Source organism: Cyprinus carpio, chromosome B15 (assembly GCF_018340385.1).
Source record: "Cyprinus carpio isolate SPL01 chromosome B15, ASM1834038v1, whole genome shotgun sequence".
In the NCBI taxonomy this organism is placed as follows: domain Eukaryota; kingdom Metazoa; phylum Chordata; class Actinopteri; order Cypriniformes; family Cyprinidae; genus Cyprinus; species Cyprinus carpio.
In genome coordinates this window covers 8,331,413-8,350,398 of record NC_056611.1, presented here as the reverse complement: position 1 = coordinate 8,350,398, position 18,986 = coordinate 8,331,413, and the positions used below count along the sequence as shown (strand labels likewise).

At 34.3% G+C, this 18,986-nt stretch overlaps 2 protein-coding genes across 2 annotated transcripts; both read left to right on the top strand.

Annotated features, from left to right (window-relative positions):
• Positions 1 to 1,852: 1,852 nt before the first annotated feature.
• On the top strand, positions 1,853 to 7,740 carry ech1 (enoyl CoA hydratase 1, peroxisomal). Its single transcript, XM_042738834.1, is given in 9 exon segments — positions 1,853 to 2,342; positions 2,345 to 2,416; positions 2,833 to 2,975; positions 3,260 to 3,306; positions 3,557 to 3,626; positions 3,751 to 3,820; positions 3,914 to 3,981; positions 4,132 to 4,229; positions 7,327 to 7,740. Coding segments are annotated over 9 exon segments (759 nt in total). The 5' UTR covers positions 1,853 to 2,227; the 3' UTR covers positions 7,403 to 7,740.
• A 301-nt stretch (positions 7,741 to 8,041) lies between these two features.
• Positions 8,042 to 16,535, top strand: LOC109065765 (serine protease 16). The gene is made up of 12 exons (XM_042739102.1): positions 8,042 to 8,155; positions 9,036 to 9,193; positions 9,423 to 9,522; positions 11,907 to 12,036; positions 12,127 to 12,250; positions 12,791 to 12,868; positions 13,009 to 13,056; positions 13,124 to 13,408; positions 14,326 to 14,458; positions 15,062 to 15,241; positions 15,749 to 15,900; positions 16,024 to 16,535. The coding sequence occupies exons 1-12, from the start codon at positions 8,098 to 8,100 to the stop codon at positions 16,075 to 16,077; spliced, it is 1,500 nt and encodes a 499-aa protein (XP_042595036.1). The 5' UTR covers positions 8,042 to 8,097; the 3' UTR covers positions 16,078 to 16,535.
• The last annotated feature ends 2,451 nt before the right edge of the window (positions 16,536 to 18,986 follow it).

Genomic DNA, 18,986 nt, shown 5'->3' with positions numbered 1-18,986 from the left:
ACAAAAACGAATGAGGGACTGAACCATAGGCATTGGCCAGATCGAGGAACAAGATGTTGTGGTGGTGATATTGGAGGGATGTCAGTGGGGATAACGATCGGTTCATCTTTTTTTTTCATCAGTAAAGATGATTCTCAAATGCTCTTCAACCTGATCTTTTGATGTTTTCAGGGATCCACTCTTCTCCTTTGTGAATATGCCTTTCACAAACTTAAAAGGGTCTTTGTAGAAATCGGTTCTGGCTTTTTCTTTCTTCTTCCGACGCATCTGTAGGCTTTCTGCTCTGCGAAGATTAGAGAGCCTGTGCTTTAGCCTTCCCTTTCTTCTGCTGTTGAAATTCTGTAAAAGTATTGTTTGTTGTTAGTTCACATTACTTAATGCTCTGTGTAATGCTTACTGAAAAGGGTTACCTTAATATCAATAACCTTATAACTGTGTAACCTTTGACCTACAAGTCAAAAGTTTGGAATAATTACGTTTTTATTAAAGTCCTTTTTTGATGTATTATTACAGGATTGATAATGTTTGTTTTCTATTTTACTGTATTTTATTTTAAAATGTAATTTATTCCTGTAATGCAAAGCTGATTTTTTTTAGCAGCCATTACACCTGGGCTGCGTTCAGCCCCAACAAAAACGGTGGAAAATGTTTTTTAAACAGAAACGGTAGTGGGTTGAACACCCTGTTCTGATGACGCAAGAGTTGCAACTATGGCAGCTGAGAAGGCAATTCTTTGTGTTCTTTTTGAAGAATTTTCGGAGCCTGATGAAATCAGTATAAATATGTGTTTAATACTGCAAAATACGCTCAATGTTACAGTCATGACACTGCCCTGCAGTTCAGAATAAAGGAGAACATCCCAGTCGAGTGAAGGGCTTTGTGGAAACTGTGGTTCCTAATTATTGTGATCCAACATTTGCCTCGCATTATTTTGAGGATGAAAAGACAAACATTTCAAGTGAAGGATAATCCACTTCTTACCTCAGAGACTGTGTTATGATCTATACCTTTTTATCGTGAGTATAAGGCTTATCATTATTGCTGATTACTGTTGTTGTGCTATGATATTGTAATATTTACCATGAAATAATCAGAGGAGTATAGAAAAGTTTATGAAAGTGTCATTCCACAATACAATAGCAAAAAATATTTTTATGTTACATTAAGGTCTAGCACACCTTCCTAAGGAAAGGATAGGGACCAGAAGACACTGCAGTTACTAAATGATATTTAGACAGACTTAAAGAAGTTGTGCTCTTATTATTTCAGTTATTTTGCGTTTAATGTAAATAAACATGTGCAAACAATATACTTGCTCTTGTGAATTTATTCTGATGTTAATTGCATTGTGCGAGCTGTCTCTTTAATACTGCATGGTTTATATGTTGCTGCTGATTGGTTGACATTTTTGACACACCCACCAAACAAGAGAAAACGTATCTCAAACCCCGTTGCACACCGTTTCCAGGAAACATGTCATTCGAACCGGAAACCGTACCAAAACGTTTCGCACCGGTTTGAGCTTGAACTTGCCCCTGTCTTCATTGTCACCTGATCCTTCGGAAATCATTCTAATATGCTGATTTGGTGTTCAGTTGTTTTCAATTATTATTGGTGCTCAGTTATTAATAATAGTTGTTCAGTGTTCAAAACAGTTTTTGCTGCTTAAATCCACAATGTTTTTTTCTTTCTTTCTGCAATAGATTCTGTGTTCAATGAAAGCATTTGAAATAGAAATCTTTTGTAACAATATAAATGTAATTTTAATCAGTTTAATGCATCTTTGCTGATTAAAATGATTATTTTCTCCTTTTTATCTTACTTTCTTTAAACTTTCAATGGTTTAAAAACATTGATAATGAGAAATGTTTCTTGAGCATTAAATCAGCATATTAGAATGATTTCATATGATTCATTTAAACTTTAAGACATTTTTATCATTTCAGATGTTTAACGTGTAGTGTTTTATGGGCAAATTCCTCACCACGATTTGCTCAAAATGCCCTTATTTTAATGGCAATTTGTGAACTGAATTTAACCCGTATGAACTTTATAGGAACTTTATAAATCCAGATCCATACGTATAGGGCATTTGGTCAGTAGTAAACTATTACTCACCTGTTTAGTAGTTTGATTTTAAACAGCTGTGTCCTCTGTATCTTAGAAGTGTATACCTGTGTATTTGGTCTGTGTTTTGTGATTAGAATATACTCTGTTGATACCGTTCATGATCGCTGTTAGAGGAATGTCTTCAACAGGAGGACCGACACCCCCCTTCACAACCCTGTCAGTCACCCGGCCAGCTGAGACCTGTATGTCTGTGTTCATTTTTGTTTTACCTGCAGTGAAATGGTTGACTGCTTCAGTCAGATAGCTGAGGACTCAGAGTGTCATGTCATGGTTTTCTCAGGTGCTGGAAATATCAGACCAAATATCTTACCAAATATGACCAAATGCTAGCATTCTTCATTTTGACCAAATAGACGGTGTTGTGGTCATCTAATTTACCAAGTAACAATAACTAGATTTTTAATCTTCAGAATTTTGCTTGTCCATGCAATACTCAATGCCACAGTACTACATGTAGGTGACTGAGCTTGTCTTTTTTTTTTACACCTAATTTATCCATCAGATGTAAATCTGAATTATGCAGTGCAAGGTATAAAACATATCCATAGCACAAATGTTGTGGTAGTTTAATGCTTAGGGTTAGGGGTTTATTGAAATCATTCAATATGAGCAATTGTTATAGTAATATTTTTGGAGACAGGCATTTGTGAAGATACCTAGATTGCACACTTATATATTATATACCATATATAAATGTAAAATGTAATAATCTGTGCACAGGTATTGATCTCATGAGCATGGCCAGTGATATTCTTCAGCAGGAAGGTGATGACACAGCCAGATCTGCATGGAACCTGCGCCGCATCATATCTCAATACCAAGAGACCTTCTCTGTTATTGAAAAGGTTACTATTTTAAAACATCATTCTGTGAAAGCATATGAATATATAGATTATTCTTAAATTTAAAAAAAAATGAGATCTGGGTAGTATGGTAAATATAAGGGAAAAGTCATGCAAAATTATGCATTCGAGAACTGTGAAAGGCATGGCATGAGGATGTAAAGATTTTATGTTGAACTTTATCTTTGGCTTTACCAATCCGTCCATTCCCAGATATTGATTTGGAAGTCTAAATGGCAAACTTTATCTCATATGTTTCATCATGTCTGTTGTGCTTCAATGTACAGTGTCGAAAACCAGTGATTCTGGCCACTCATGGAGCATGAATAGGAGCATAATTAGTTTTCCTGTGTAAAGAGGTTGCCAATACATTTTATACTTTTTTTTTATACAATTTTGTAAACACATTTATATGTTTAATTCTGAGAGTACTTTTCACAATACATATTGTTCTAAAAAAACAAACAAAAAACAAAACAATGGATAACAAACTCTGTAGTGGGTGCAAAAAAAAATCAACATTTGTATGTTTAAGCTAATATTCAGCTGGATACATGTTATCATTCATTTGTGTCTTCTTTTACAGGCGTAGACCTAATAACAGCATGTGATATACGACTGTGTACGCACTAGGATGACTGGTTTCAGGTCAAAGTGTGGGCATTTTTATTAGATTTTTGTTGTGATTTGAATCATTAATTCTATAAAGCTCATTGTAGTCCCACCTTGAACCCCTGTGCTTTTATTTGTTTAATACCATTTTAGAATAACTGTTCAGGAGGTTGACATTGGTTTGGCAGCTGATGTCGGGACTTTGCAGTGTCTTCCCAGTGTGGTTGGAAGTCGAAGGTACTTGCTTTATCTTAAAGCATATTATAGATCCAGTAGCAGTGCCTTGTGTTTATACAATTCATTTTACATTTTTCTTCTAAAGTCTTTCCGTCTAGTGAATGAGTTGGCATTCACTGCAAGAAAGATGTACGCTGATGAAGCCAAGAGCTGTGGACTGGTTAGTTGAGATATTTAGATATGAGATGATATGCTATTTTTATTGTTTATATATATATATATATATATATATATATATATATATATATATATATATATATATATATATATATATATATAATATACTGTACCAGCTGTTTTCACAATATAGAGCAGCTTTATATTTTTATTATGAATTTTAGTAAACATGATCAATCTCATTTACTCCAGAGACCACAGTGTCCCAGAGGCCCTAAATTACATAGTAAGATCTGAACTGAGTAAAGTAAAACGATATAAATTGACAAAGTGACAAGTATATTAATAATAATCATAATAATAATAATAAAGAAAAACACACACAGATTCAGTTGGGATATGGAAATGAAAATAACATCAACACAAAAGCAATGAAAGGCAGGTTGCGCATTACGTGGTGGGTTGCTAAGAGAGAATGAAGATACAGACAAACAGGGAAAAATGCTTAATTAAAACCTTTTAAAAAAAAAAAAACTTAACAGTACATCCATTTGAATGAAGACCTTTGAAATGCACCTAAGACAAACAAAGGATTATTCAGTATTTGTGTCTGTCTTTGTGTAGGGTAATGTGTTGTAACAATCTGTGTGAAAATTTCACATATTTACGTGCACTAAAACTATCAAAGCACTTCATAGAGTACACGTTTCAAATCAAACCTTTCCTCCATAAAACACCAACAAATGTTGTCACTCACAAAACAATGAACAAAAAACAAAACAAAAAACACTGGCAACAGGTGACATTATACATTGTATTCTTTTGTCAAATTCATTTACAAAACAAGAATGACAGCTCTTTACTGAAGAAAAAAGTAATCTTTCTCTTTATCTATTCCTTCACTTTCTAGCTTGTACTTATTTGAAAAATGCCTAAAACTTGGAGGAACACTCCACTTTTTTTGAAAATAGGCTTATTTTCCAACTCCCCTAGAGTTAAACAGTTGAGTTTTACCATTTTAAAATCCATTCATTCGATCTCCGTGTCTGGCTGTAGCACTTTTAGCTTAGCTTAACATAGATCATTAGATCTGATTAGAATGTTAGCATCTCGTTCAAAAATGACCAAAGAGTTTCTATATTTTTCCTATTTAAAACTTGACTCTTCTGTAGTTACATCGTGTACTAAGACCAACGGAAAATGAAAAGTTGTGATTTTCTAGGCTGATATGTCTAGGAACTATACTCTCATTCTGGTGTAATAATCAAGGAACTTTGCTGCCGTACCATGGGTGCAGCAGGCACAATGATATTAAGCAGTGCCTGAAAATAGTCCCAGCTAGGTAATTTCCAATAAGCCTATTTTCAGGTTCTGTGTAATATCATTGTGCCTGCTGTACCCATGGTACAGCAGCAAAGTTCCTTGATTATTACAACGGAATAAGAGTATAGTTCACCAATTGTAAGTCGCTTTGGATAAAAGCGTCTGCAAAAAGACTAAATGTAAATGTACTGTTTAGAAATATTAATGAAATTGAAAGATTAACACCTGTGTAGGTGTTCGGCTACATCTATTTGTTTCATTATGTACACTAAAAAAAATCACTATATTTACTCAATAAAATTGTTTCAAAATATTACAAGCAATATTATTAATTAAATTTAACACATTAGAATTCATTAGAATTAATCAAACAAGTTTCTTACAGTTACAAAATAAGTAAAATAGCATGAAAAAAATTAAGTAAAATTAAACAAAAATATTGGTTTCATTGGACAAAAACAAAAAACAAACAAACAACAACAACAAAACACTAGGCCAAAAAATTCTATGTTATGCATGCCAGGCCAGTAGTTGGAGATCAAGAAACAACCCACAAAAATGTAATATGCATTTACATGTCGTGAACTTTTCCACAAATTCACATTTTTGTTGTTTACATGAAGATGATACAGGCATTGTGTTCAAAAGCTTTTGTTTCAAGCCTTGCAGGGTAACAAATGGTAACAAACAGCATATTCAGATAAAGATATCAACTCTAAGCATCACAAAACAAGCTACTAAAAAAAAAATCACATAAAAACAGCAAAAATAAAAGAAAATAGTAAGAATAAATACAAGACAACTCAACTCAAAATGATATGAAACAATAAAAAACAAAATGCATGATGGGAGCCATGGATAAGTTTTGATTGGTGGCACCCAGAATACACTGCAACATGCCTTTGATGGTCACCATTGTTGAGGTTGTCACACTGATTCTTGATGTCCGTGTAAATGAGTCTTTTTTAATGTTTTGATGAGAGGAGGTTTTAAAAATCTTTCTGATTTTGCATAAAATTCCAGATCTTACACTGTACAGTATCACAAGATGGCTGTAATCGATAAGGTAAACCCAACTCAGAGGTTCAGGTCAAATGATGTCAAAATATAAGCAATGCCACCTGATCTCATTTGTTCTTGGTTTGTCTAGCTGCTATAATACAACTACAGCAGCCATAAAAGTTTTTTAAAAATTCAAGGGTCAAGAGCCCAATAATAAATATGTTGATTTACTCCTTCAGTGACTCTGTTTGTTAACATCAGGTGTCTTCAATATCTAATCAACAAAAACGTGAATTTGTGAAAAAGTGTCACATGCATGTGTATAATGTTTTCACAGGGTGTTTCTTGATCGCCAACTACTGGTGTGGCATGCATAACATAGTATTCATTAGCATAGTGTTTTTTTGTTGTTGTTGTTGTTGTTTTTGTCCAATGAAACCAATATTTTTGTTTGAAATTTATTTATTTTTTCATGCTATTTTACTCATTTTGAATGGTTAATTTTTTTTTTTTACAGTAATATATTTGGAATATATTCAGAGTAATACAGACTGATGTATTACTCAGTTTTGTAATATAATGTTTAGGATTGGGTTTAGTTATTAAATCTCCTTAAACGTGTAAATTAGCTTCAGTTAGAAAGAGTGCTGTTGTTGCAACCCAGCCATTACCGCAATGTTTTGCAAACTAATAAAAAGCATCAACCACCTCCTTACATTTTTCATAAGGTAATCAAATCATGATTTATTTTTAATGGTAATCAAACTTATTTATTACTAATTATTAAACTTTTTCATTTTTAAACATCGATTAAAATCAGAAAAAAATATATATAACAAATACATTAAACATAGGCTAACAGTAACATAAATAATTTAAAAAAAAAACACGCAGAAAGTGTGTGTTAGACACTCTTACAACCGTTGTTCTGAGCCATAAAGTGTTCCTTTGAGGAAGACCGTTTGTGTCTTTTGGTAAACGGTAACAACATTTGTCATTCAATGATAAAACTGAAAACTATTCTTACATGTGTTTTCTGTTCCTGTTTGTTTCTGCAAAACACCTGGAATATGAGCATGATTCAACCCCAAGATTTAATGAAGTCAGCTCAGGCAGCGATGGAGAAGAAAAACCTCTGAGAGTCTACACACCCTTACTTACAAATAACATCTTCCTCAATGAAAACCAGCTGATAAGTTAGGTTTGCTCATCTTAATCAACATGATTTTTATGGCTAAAGTGAAACTTGCTATTGCATATTTCAGTTCTGTCTTCACATTCATTGCCTTAATGCTGTTTCACGTCAAATAATTAACCAAAAATCATGTTCAGTGCTGAATGTGGTAAAAACAAAATACCATAAGATGAAATGGAGGTAAACGGTTTGACTTGCTTTTGTAGTCTATGATTTGTTTTTGTTTTTTGTTTTTTTATTTATCAGTGACTTGTGTTCTGCATTACATGAAATGTTACAATTTGTATCAATATTTTTGTGATATTTTTGCATCTCAATAAAACAGGTAATGCTAAAATAAGTGTATACTGTAGGACATAGTCAATATGGATGATTTGTGAAGAGAAAGTAGTTTGGTTTTGAAATATGAACTTTGTCACAGCTTGGATATTGTATTTTTCTGCGCGTCCAGGTTTCAGGTGTTCATTATCATACTGTACACACTGTAAAGTCATTCACAGAACTGTGGACATCATATCATATTACAGGCTCCCCAGTTGGGTATAAAAACTGCTCCAGTCTCATATACACTGGAAACCATCATCCACAACCAAACCACAGGGTTCTTTTAGACTAACATCTGTGAAATAATTGGGGAGAATGATGTCTATGATGAGTTGGGTTACAGTGATTCTGCTTATTGACCTGGTTTGCTCCGGTAAGACTGGTTCTGCATTGCCTTGAATAAGTTTGTATATAAGTATTAACTTCTAACTTAACTTATATTATGTTTTTTATTATTTTTAAAGTGCTATATAAATTTTATGAATGCAGAATTTGTCCTTCACTGCTCCTTCTGACATGTTTAAGTGAAACAGGTCCCCTTCAGTGGGGATAGTATTATCATCTCCAGCATTTGACACCATTATTGCATTTTAATTTTGTCAGTATGTTTACACTTATCTTGGCTTCATCAAGCTCAGAGTCAGTAGGCTTCTCTGGAGGAAATCACTGTTCTGTTTCTTGACATGTTATGAGATATAAATCTCACTGCGTTATTAATGTTCGTTCAATTATAGTGTGTTATGTGAAAGTACACCGAAGATTTGATCGATGGGGTTGAAATAATTTAGTGCTAAAGGGTTGATTAATGAGATAAATATTAAAACTGTCCAGGCATGTTTCTTGAGAGTAACCAATGCATCAGCAAGAGCTGTAATTAAATACTAACTCAATTTTGGCTCCTGTTCACATTTAGCTTAATGTGATTACTACAAAGGAAAATAAAAAAAAAGGAATGTTTGTGTGGTAAATGTATAAGCATGATACATAAACTATAAAACTGACAAGGGCTGCTAGTGAATATAAATCAATTAAATCAAAAGTGAATCCTTTATGGAAATAATGGCTTACAAAAAATGAAACCTAAACGCTTCCTTCTGTTCCAACTGAAAGCATTCCTGCTTCAGATTATTACATTACCAAACACTCACACACTTTTGTTTTCATATATATATATATATATATATATATATATATATATATATATATATATATATATTATATATATATATATATACATATGGTATATTTTCTAGGTCAAATTCTATGGAGAATGAAGGACCATGTGCATAAAATCAAAGAGGCCAGAATAAAACAGCGTGCGACACACACTTCCACTGTCATTCCCAAAAAAGGCACAATTCACCAACCCCTGAACCACTTTGATAGGAAAGATGACAAAACTTTCCCACAGGTACAAATTATAGACACAATCTTACACTTACACTCTTCTATTTTAAATCATGTGTTATTATAATAGCCAATTTTAAATAATCATGTGAAATAAATATAACACAAATTATTTAATAATAATATTGAGCATTATTACTTTTATTTTAAAATGTCATTTTAATTATATTTATCCTGTCAGTTATTTTGCTATCATCATTTATTCATTTATTCATCATTTATTTGATCTGCAGAAATTCTTTGTGAATGACGTTTATTGGCAGCGTCCAGATGGACCAGTCTTTCTCTACATAGAAGGAGAGGGCCCACTCTCTAAATTCAGTGTATTGTTCGGTTAGTACCAATTTTCCTTGTTTGAACTTGATCATTGATCTTGATCTGCTAAAAAAAAAACGTGCCATGCTATACCTCCTCCTACACATCACTGCTGTGTCCTGCTGAAATGTCCACTGGGTAGCGCCAAAAGCGAGTTTTATTTTCTCGAAAACATAACAGGTAGCATACGCAGCACTCTTATAGGAATGTTCCTGCTTCACTAAAAGTTAAGCTCTGTAAAAACATCTTTCACATATCAGTTACTGCACAAAATATTTTTGTAACCATTTTTTTCTATCAGCTGATAAACAGAAAACAATATATATATATATATATATATATATATATATATATATATATATATATATATATATATATATATATATACATACATACATACACTCACATACAGGATTATTAGGAACACCTGTTCAATTTCTCATTAATGCAATTATCTAATCAACCAATCACAGTTGCTTCAATGCATTTAGGGGTGTGGTCCTGGTCAAGACAATCTCCTGAACTCCAAACTGAATGTCAGAATGGGAAAGAAAGGTGATTTAAGCAATTTTGAGCGTGGCATGGTTGTTGGTGCCAGACGGGCCGGTCTGAGTATTTCACAATCTGCTCAGTTACTGGGATTTTCACGCACAAACAATTTCTAGGGTTTACAAAGAATGGTGTGAAAAGTGAAAAACATCCAGTATGCGGCAGTCCTGTGGGTGAAAATGCCTTGTTGATGCTAGAGGTCAGAGGAGAATGGGCCGACTGATTCAAGCTGATAGAAGAGCAACTTTTTTTATGATCAACATTTTTATTCAGATTTATTCACTTTCAGAAACAAATCACAGTTCACGGTTCAGAAGAACTATGCACAAAAAGATGCCATGAAGCAGTCCACTTGTACAGAAAAATAGGAAGAAAAATAAAAGTGATGGTGATAAAAGTCAGAAAAGCATAGTAGGGATGTCAACTTTTCAGCCTTTCTAGCAACATCTCAGCCACATTTGTCCAACTCCGAATAGTGTTGTCCTTTGCGCCGTTGAGCCTGGCAGTGGTACCTTCCAGCAAGACAATGTCTCTGAAGTATGATAGCCAACTGAAAGTTATGGAAGTGGATGGTTCTATCCATAATTTCAAAATAGTCTTTTTGGCAGCCGTACTTGCAGCTGATAAGGTCCTTTTTTGATGAACATTCAACTGGAGACTGGAATCGTCTAACAATAGAAAAAGTAGGGGATCTCGAGGATAGAAGAGCAACTTTGACTGAAATAACCACTCGTTACAACCGAGGTATGCAGCAAAGCATTTGTGAAGCCACAACACGCACAACCTTGAGGCGGATGGGCTACAACAGCAGAAGACCCCGCGGGATACCACTCATCTCCACTACAAATAGGAAAAAGAGGCTACAATTTGCACGAGCTCACCAAAATTGGACAGTTGAAGACTGGAAAAATGTTGCCTGGTCTGATGAGTCTCGATTTCTGTTGAGACATTCAGATGGTAGAGTCAGAATTTGGGCGTAAACAGAATGAGAACATGATCCATCATGCCTTGTTACCACTGTGCAGGCTGCTGGTGGTTGTGTAATGGTGTGGGGGATGTTTTCTTGGCACACTTTAGGCCCCTTAGTGCCAGTTGGGCATCGTTTAAATGCCACCGTCTACCTGAGCATTGTTTCTGACCATGTCGTTCCCTTTATGACCACCATGTACCATCCTCGGATGGCTACTTCCAGCAGGATAATGCACCATGTCACAAAGCTCGAATCATTTCAAATTGGTTTCTTGAACATGACAATGAGTTCACTGTACTAAAATGGCCCCCACAGTCACCAGATCTCAACCCAATAGAGCATCTTTGGGATATGGTGGAACGGGAGCTTCATGCCCTGAATGTGCATCCCACAAATCTCCATCAACTGCAAGATGCTATCCTATCAATATGGGCCAACATTTCTAAAGAATGCTTTCAGCACCTTGTTGAATCAATGCCACGTAGGATTAAGGCAGTTCTGAAGGCGAAAGGGGGTCAAACACAATATTAGTATGGTGTTCCTAATAATCCTTTAGGTGAGTGTGTGTGTGTGTATATATATGTATATATATATACATATATATATATATATATATATATATATATATAAAATCAAATAAATACAAAATTTATGAATTGGTCTCATGCATTTCTTTGGCGATATGTTTTTAATGTTTTGAGTTATTAATGTATTATTAGTTCTATAGATCAGCATCTTAGTTTGTTCAAAGATGAACATAGAAAACATAGTTTTCAAGGCCTAGTGAATTAAAGTTTAAAAGGCTCTGTAATGGAATCAGGCTGAAACATTTCATTTTAAGAATAAATAATACAGAAATGAATATATACTGTAAAATTGTTAGGCCACCATGTGGACATGGCAGAGAGACATGGAGCACTGCTGGTGGCCCTGGAGCACCGCTTCTATGGGCAGAGCATCAACCCAGATGGTCTAGAGACAGAGAACCTGAGAGATCTCTCCAGCCAGCAAGCGTAAGTGATGTTGACAGACCATTTCTCAGATCACAACGATGATCACAGTGACATTTATGATGCATGTTGTTTCATCTCTTTCTATCTCAGTTTAGTTGACCTGGCTGCGTTCCATCATTATATCAGCCAGCGTTTCAGCCTCTCCAATACGAACACCTGGATCAGCTTCGGTGGTTCCTATGCTGGAGCTCTCTCAGCTTGGTTAAGAGGAAAGGTTTGTTCCAAACAAATCTTTGTTGTTTAGTTCAAAAATGTACTAAAATTTTAAATTTATTTTCTACATCTTTAATTCAAATGAACCATTTTTGACAATAAAATCTTAACCAGTTCTGTTAACTGCACCTTAAAAAGTAAACAAATAAAAATTCTGGGTAACACTTCATAATAGGGTCCCAGTAGTAGATTAAGGCATTACATTTGTTACAGTATTGATTAATCATTGTTAACATTAGTCAGTAAAATTAGGCTACAACTGTTCATTGTTTTTCATGTTAGCTCATGTACACTAAATAATGTTGAAAGATACAACTTTTGTTTTTAATAATGTGTTAGAAAAGGTTGCGATTAGAATTATTGAATAACATGAATTATTTTCATTGTTAGTTTTAACTAATGTTAACAAATGGAACCTTCTTGTGAAGTGCTCCCAAATTCTGTCATCATTTATTCTTTCCTGTATCACCAAAGACTGCTTCAGTGAACATATAAATAACAAATCATAGCCTATATCTTTAATTTTTTCTTTCTCTTCTAGTTTCCTCATCTTATCTATGGAGCAGTGGCATCCTCTGCCCCTGTTCAAGCTCAATTGGACTTTAGCTCTTATAATAAGGTATGGGTTTGTAAAAACACATGTGGGAGATATGTTGGAAGTTGTGGCCTAGTGGTTAGAGAGTTTGACTCCTAACCCTAAGGTTTTGTGTTTGAGTCTCGGGCCGGCAATACCACTCACTTATTTATTCATCTTTGCAGGTGGTTGGTTATAGTCTTATGAATGAGGCAGTGGGTGGCTCTAAACAGGTAAGATAACATTTAGGGTCACTATGAATTTCTCTGTGTATGTTTGAGTGTCTGTCTGTGTCCTCAGTGTGTAGCAGAAGTGAAAGGGGCGTTTGCAGCAGTAGAGGCAGCTCTGCTGATGGGGAATGAGGTAGAGGTGGGAAAAGACTTTGGCTGTTGTGAGACCCCTTTCAAAGCAGAGGACAAGATGGAACTGTTGCAGAGTTTGGCCGATGTCTTCATGGGAACTGTCCAATACAATGAGGAGGGGGTTGCATTCAGCATCGAAGAACTTTGTGACATCATGACCAATAAGAGTGAACAGAATAAACAAAAGGAGGAGCCGTATGACCGTCTGGTCAAACTAGCTGCGGTAACATTTCTTAGTCTCATATTAAGTGCTATCCTAAAAATCTGTTTGTTGTTATAGTTTTACTTGGTTCAAATTAAAAGTGAAACTTATGTAAAAGAAAATTCTAAATTTAAGCATTAATATGTATTTAAAAGTGTGGTACAACAGTATTTATTAACTCTTGCTATTTTAATAATATTAAGCATGATTGACTTCTCTATCTCCTTAATTTTGGGTATAATTATTTCATACAGTATATAAGTTATTTCACTGGTATACTTACCTTGAACTCACAATTACTGAAATGAATGTAATGAATTTATAAATGAACAAAGAATCATCAAGTGGACACTGAACACATCATTGTGCATGCTCAGAATAGCATACTAGCATATGACTTACAGTACACTATTTCTGTGTATAACATGTCTATGTATAATATGTCACTACTGTATGTGGAATACTATATCCCACAATGCCATATGTTTAACTTAACCATACATTTCTGGTGTGATGAATGAGCTAGAAGTAATTTCAGCTGCAACATCTTTGCAGACTTAATTTTGATCAAACTTCCGAATGGTAAGATACGTTTGACTCAAAATTTAATTACAAATGCACAGTATGCTGAATTAAAAAGTTTAAAGTTTATCCTATAATGCTTTCGATTTCACATGTTGCTTTTGAAAAATTGTTGACAGTATACACTGTATTCACTAGCAGTATGTTATTAGTGTTCCATTTTGCACATAACCCGAACTGTGCAGCTAAAATGAAAAGCACGATATTATATCTAACCAGCAGAGGGCATCAATGTCTATGAAAAAAAAAGTTGCTTGATTTTTTTTTTTTTTTAATCTCCATTCAGTGTTTCCTCTTGATACAAAATACATTTTCCTCGATTGAAAAAGTCACAAACATTTTTGCCATGTATTCAGATGTATCGTGCCAGAGAGAAGGTGCCATGTCTGGATGTTTCTCATGAAAAGCTTGTGCTTGAACTCAGAAACACTACAGCTACATCCAGCTACAGACAGTGGCTCTACCAGACCTGCACTGAGTTTGGCTTCTGTGAGTACTAGATCTAGCCTACAGTGCTCTATTTGATCCTTCTCTAATTTCTGGGTTTCAATCAAATTCCCCATACAAATATTCATACACAGACACCTACACAGTAGCCCCAGGAATATCTTGACACTTCTGTCTGAAAGTCATTACATTAGAAAACAAAAAATAATCAAACCAAGTGGCATCTGCAAACAAACATTTTCTTAGAACTAACCAGTTATCTTCTTTCCATTATTTTGCATTGACTTTTAACAAACAAGCCGATTTTTATTTTGCCTACATGCAATTTTTGCATTTTATGAAGTCAGTTCCCTCAAGTTCACACAGGTGGAGTATCACTGGTGTAGTTTATATGTTCTGTGGACGTTTGGCTAAAGTTTGTATCACACTGCTTTTTGTCTTTATCATGAACAGTATATCTATTGTTGCATGAATTAAAACCTAACAAACATTTTTATTTAATTTTTTTGTGAGATGACTTGCTTGAAAATTATTGATGCTATCTTTAAATGGCATTTGGCTTGACATACGTAATTCTATGACGTTCATGAAATTGTTCATGAGGTGTATAGTTTTGAGTAATTTTTGTGTTGGTTTATGGAGCAGATCAGACGTGTGAGGACACTAGCTGCCCCTTCTCACGTATGTCAACCATCCAGTCTCAGACTCAGCTCTGCTCTCGAATCTTTGACATCCCTCAGGACCATCTGCCTGTCCACATTGACTTTACCAACCAGTACTATGGAGGGAACCGGCCCCAAACACAAAGAGTGCTCTATGTCAATGGTAATAATAGGTGGATTTTGGCTGTTAATACATCTATTAAAAATAGGATGATCTGTTGAAAAAAATGTTAGCAAACCAAAATGGAAGATGATTAAAAAACAAAACAAAACAAAAAACATCAAAATTGTTATTTAAAAAATCTAATTATAATTAGTGTGTAAATAGCCGTTCTTAGATGTAATGACAGTTGCTGCCTACTCAGAGTACAGCGACTGAACATTTCCATACAGGCAAAAAAAAAAAAAAAAAAAAAAAAATTTCAAAGGTTAAAATATATATATATTTGACCTCTATATATTTCAGTCCAAGAAAATGCATTTAGAAATATGTTTTGGTATATGAAGTCTGAAACTAAATATATTTCCTATTTCAAAAATATACTTCATTGAGCTTCATTGTTTGCAACATATATTTAACATATATTTCAAATATATTTTGGCCACAAATTTTTATTTTTTATTTTGGCATACATAGTATGTGATTCATTAAAATGATTTTCTGACCAAGGAAACATTGACCCATGGACAGAGCTAAGCGTGGTCTGGAATGACACTATGGTGGACAATGACAGAGTTATTCTTATTGATGGCACCGCCCACTGTAGGGACATGAACTCAGATAAATCAATGGATAAACCTGCATTGCACCAAGCCAGGAAGGTAAAAATCTAAATCTGAAATATATTATATAGAATAATGAATCATTTCTGTTTAATTTCTTTTAAAAAAATAAGGGAGAAATGCCTTTTTTCTCTCACCGTTTTCATGTTCTTACCCCCATAGGAGATTGGAAGACGTGTGGCCATGTGGCTCAAAAGTGCAGCATTGGCACCATAAGATTTGATCAGCATGTCTTTTTGATAATCACATGACCAAAGCATGCCAATTGAGTTTACTTTTTTCCTTTAATTTGCAAAAAAAAAAAAAAAAAGTTAAGTGCTTGAAATTGAAAATCTTGAAATTTCTCCTGCATTAGATTTTTTAGCCTTCTTTAGGAGTCTAGAGACTAACCAGATTCTCATTGGCTTGGGTCAGGGGTACATTTAGTGTTGAGGTTTAGTCAACAGTGCAATTTTGTATGCAATTACACACAAGTACTTTAAATACTAATTTATCGTACACTGAATAAAACATACTGTAAGTAAAAAATAGTTAAAGACGCTTACAGTTATATAAAGTCGGCTCAATATTACTATATACAGTAGCAGTTTTTCCCCCGTTTTTGAAAAATAAGTTCTATTCTAACCAAAGACCTTTAAAAATAAAATGTATGTGTAATGAATAATTTATGTGTTGTTGTGTTCTTTGGTAAAATACAGATGTGGCAAATTTCACACCATGAAAAAACAAACATTACTGGCTGTGTATTCCAGGGGTATGATCATGCTGTATGATAATGCTGTTTATAAAGCCTTGCTGAAATGCCATTTTTGCACAGATTTGAACTTCTGAAATTTAACCTCAGAAAAAAAGTATAATAGGCAATTTACATCGATGATTATGTCTATGAAAAGCCACCAGCTTGCCCTATACAATAGGAGGCGCTATTGGTATTATGTATACCCCTCCTATTAACAATCTCTTCTATCCAGAAAAAAATGTGATGAGGGTTGATCTGTAAGTACCTTTCAGAATGAAAAATAATAATAATTACATGAGTAATGGTGTAGTGCAGTTGCTTCAATTGCAGATCCAATTTATATAATAGATGAATCTTTCAAAACTTTCTGTATATTTTGATATTTTGAGATGCATGATGTTAAGAACAAGAAGATTATCCTGTTATTCTCATATATTCCTATTGCATGATCTGTACATTACAGGAGTAATCAATTGTTTCTATGCAGATAATTTACAAATAGAGGCATGTGAAGTGTTGTCTGAACAACAGCAGAAACAGAAAATCAATTATACCCAATCTATGAATGTATGAGTGTGTGTAAGGTGAGCAAGAGCCAGTTGTTACAAAGCCATCTGCTTGGCGGCAGTGTGTGTGTGTGAGGGGGTGGTTTAGGGGACAGGGGGTGTGTTCAGCTCCTGCTGGTTGGTCCTGCCTCTCGCTGATTGATGATCTCCACTCCCCCAGGGTCGACCAGGTCACGACCTCCCACTACTGACCCCCCCTCGGAGAGAGCTCATTCAGCACCCTGCCTTCACACACACACACACACACACACACACACACACACACACACACACACACACACACACACACACACACACACACACACACACACACACACACACACACACACACACACACACACACACTTTTCACTCCATTTGGCTGTCTCTCCCCCCTTTTGCTTTCAGCAGACATATGAATACATACACACTTGCCAATATACTGTCCACAGTCACTTATGCTGTCTTAAATATGATGTGTGAACAGCAGGGTCCTGTAGTGTGACATGCGCTGCTCCATCTAAAAAAAATTTAAACAACATTTTTCTAACTATTTTAGAATTATTACCCATGATATGGTTTTATCTTAACTATAAATGTATAGAAATTAAATATTTGTACTTTTAAACATTAATTTGTGAGACTCCAGGACACTGCTGTTACATGTCATGTCAACTGACCATATATAAGACAGGGGGAATTACCAAACACACACATACACACACACACACACAAGTAAGAAAGAAAAAAATATTACACAATGACAACCAGTTAATTTATAATCCTAATAAAGCTTATTTCTATAATTATGTATACATTTGAATTTTAAAACGTTAAAAAGCGTACATGAATTTTTTTGCTCTTTCTTTCTTTTTCTTTCTCTTACTTTCTTTTTTACTATTTTAGTTCACATATGTGTATAATTATTTATATACATCATAATTTTTTTTGTTTTTGCATTTTATTAATCTTTTAATCTTTTTTACAGACATTTAAACATTATTTTACAATATTGTTTTACAAACATTTTGTCTTTTAATTTCTCTTATATTTCCATAGATGCTTAAAAAACAATAAATATATTGTCAAGAAATAATAAATAATAAAATACATGTTGTTCAAAGTTGACAGTATCATGTTTCCAGTAATATCATAAGCATCAATCACATCACATAACATTTTCCTGGCTTTGCAATGTTTTTACAGACATTGTAATAATAATGAAAAACTTGACGATACAATTAATTGTTTCTGTATTTTGTTAATTTATTTGGTTTTGCTTGTTTTATCGATTTAACAGGCATTTAAAAATATTGTTTTAAAGACATTTTTTTTGTCATTTATTGTTGTCCATTGATGATTAAAAAATATAGATAGGCTACTGTAAATGGATAATAATAAACAAAATATCCCTGTTGCTGCATAGTACAAAGTATTGTGTTTCAATAATAATATTAGCACACACTACACACTTTATTTTTAGACTTGTTAGTAAAACACATGCTAATATATTTTTAACCATTCTGTAATATAAATAATATCACTATGAATTACATTTTGTAAAAGCAGCCTACACACAGGCTTTATCTCATCACTGCAACCAGATAAGCAGAAGCTAAGAGTCTGTTGTAGAAAACTCTCTCTCTCTTCAGACTGTTCCCTTGATCAATGAGCAAGTGCCAGAGCCACAACTATTAATCAGGGCCTATCGGCTATCTGTCTACCACAACAACCAATCACAGCGCCCCAACAGCTACTCCATAACAAATGGAGCAGGGCGGCAGGCGGAGGGGAGGGGTGAAGCCATACTTTATCTGATCTTAGCCAGGTCACAGCACAAC

Coding starts and splice junctions, on each gene's coding strand:
- LOC109065765 (XM_042739102.1), top strand. CDS start 8,098: ATGATGTCTATGATGAGTTGGGTTACAGTGATTCTGCTTATTGACCTG. Junction 12,251..12,790: donor CAGCTTGGTTAAGAGGAAAG/GTTTGTTCCAAA, acceptor TTTCTCTTCTAG/TTTCCTCATCTTATCTATGG. Junction 15,901..16,023: donor CATTGCACCAAGCCAGGAAG/GTAAAAATCTAA, acceptor TTACCCCCATAG/GAGATTGGAAGACGTGTGGC.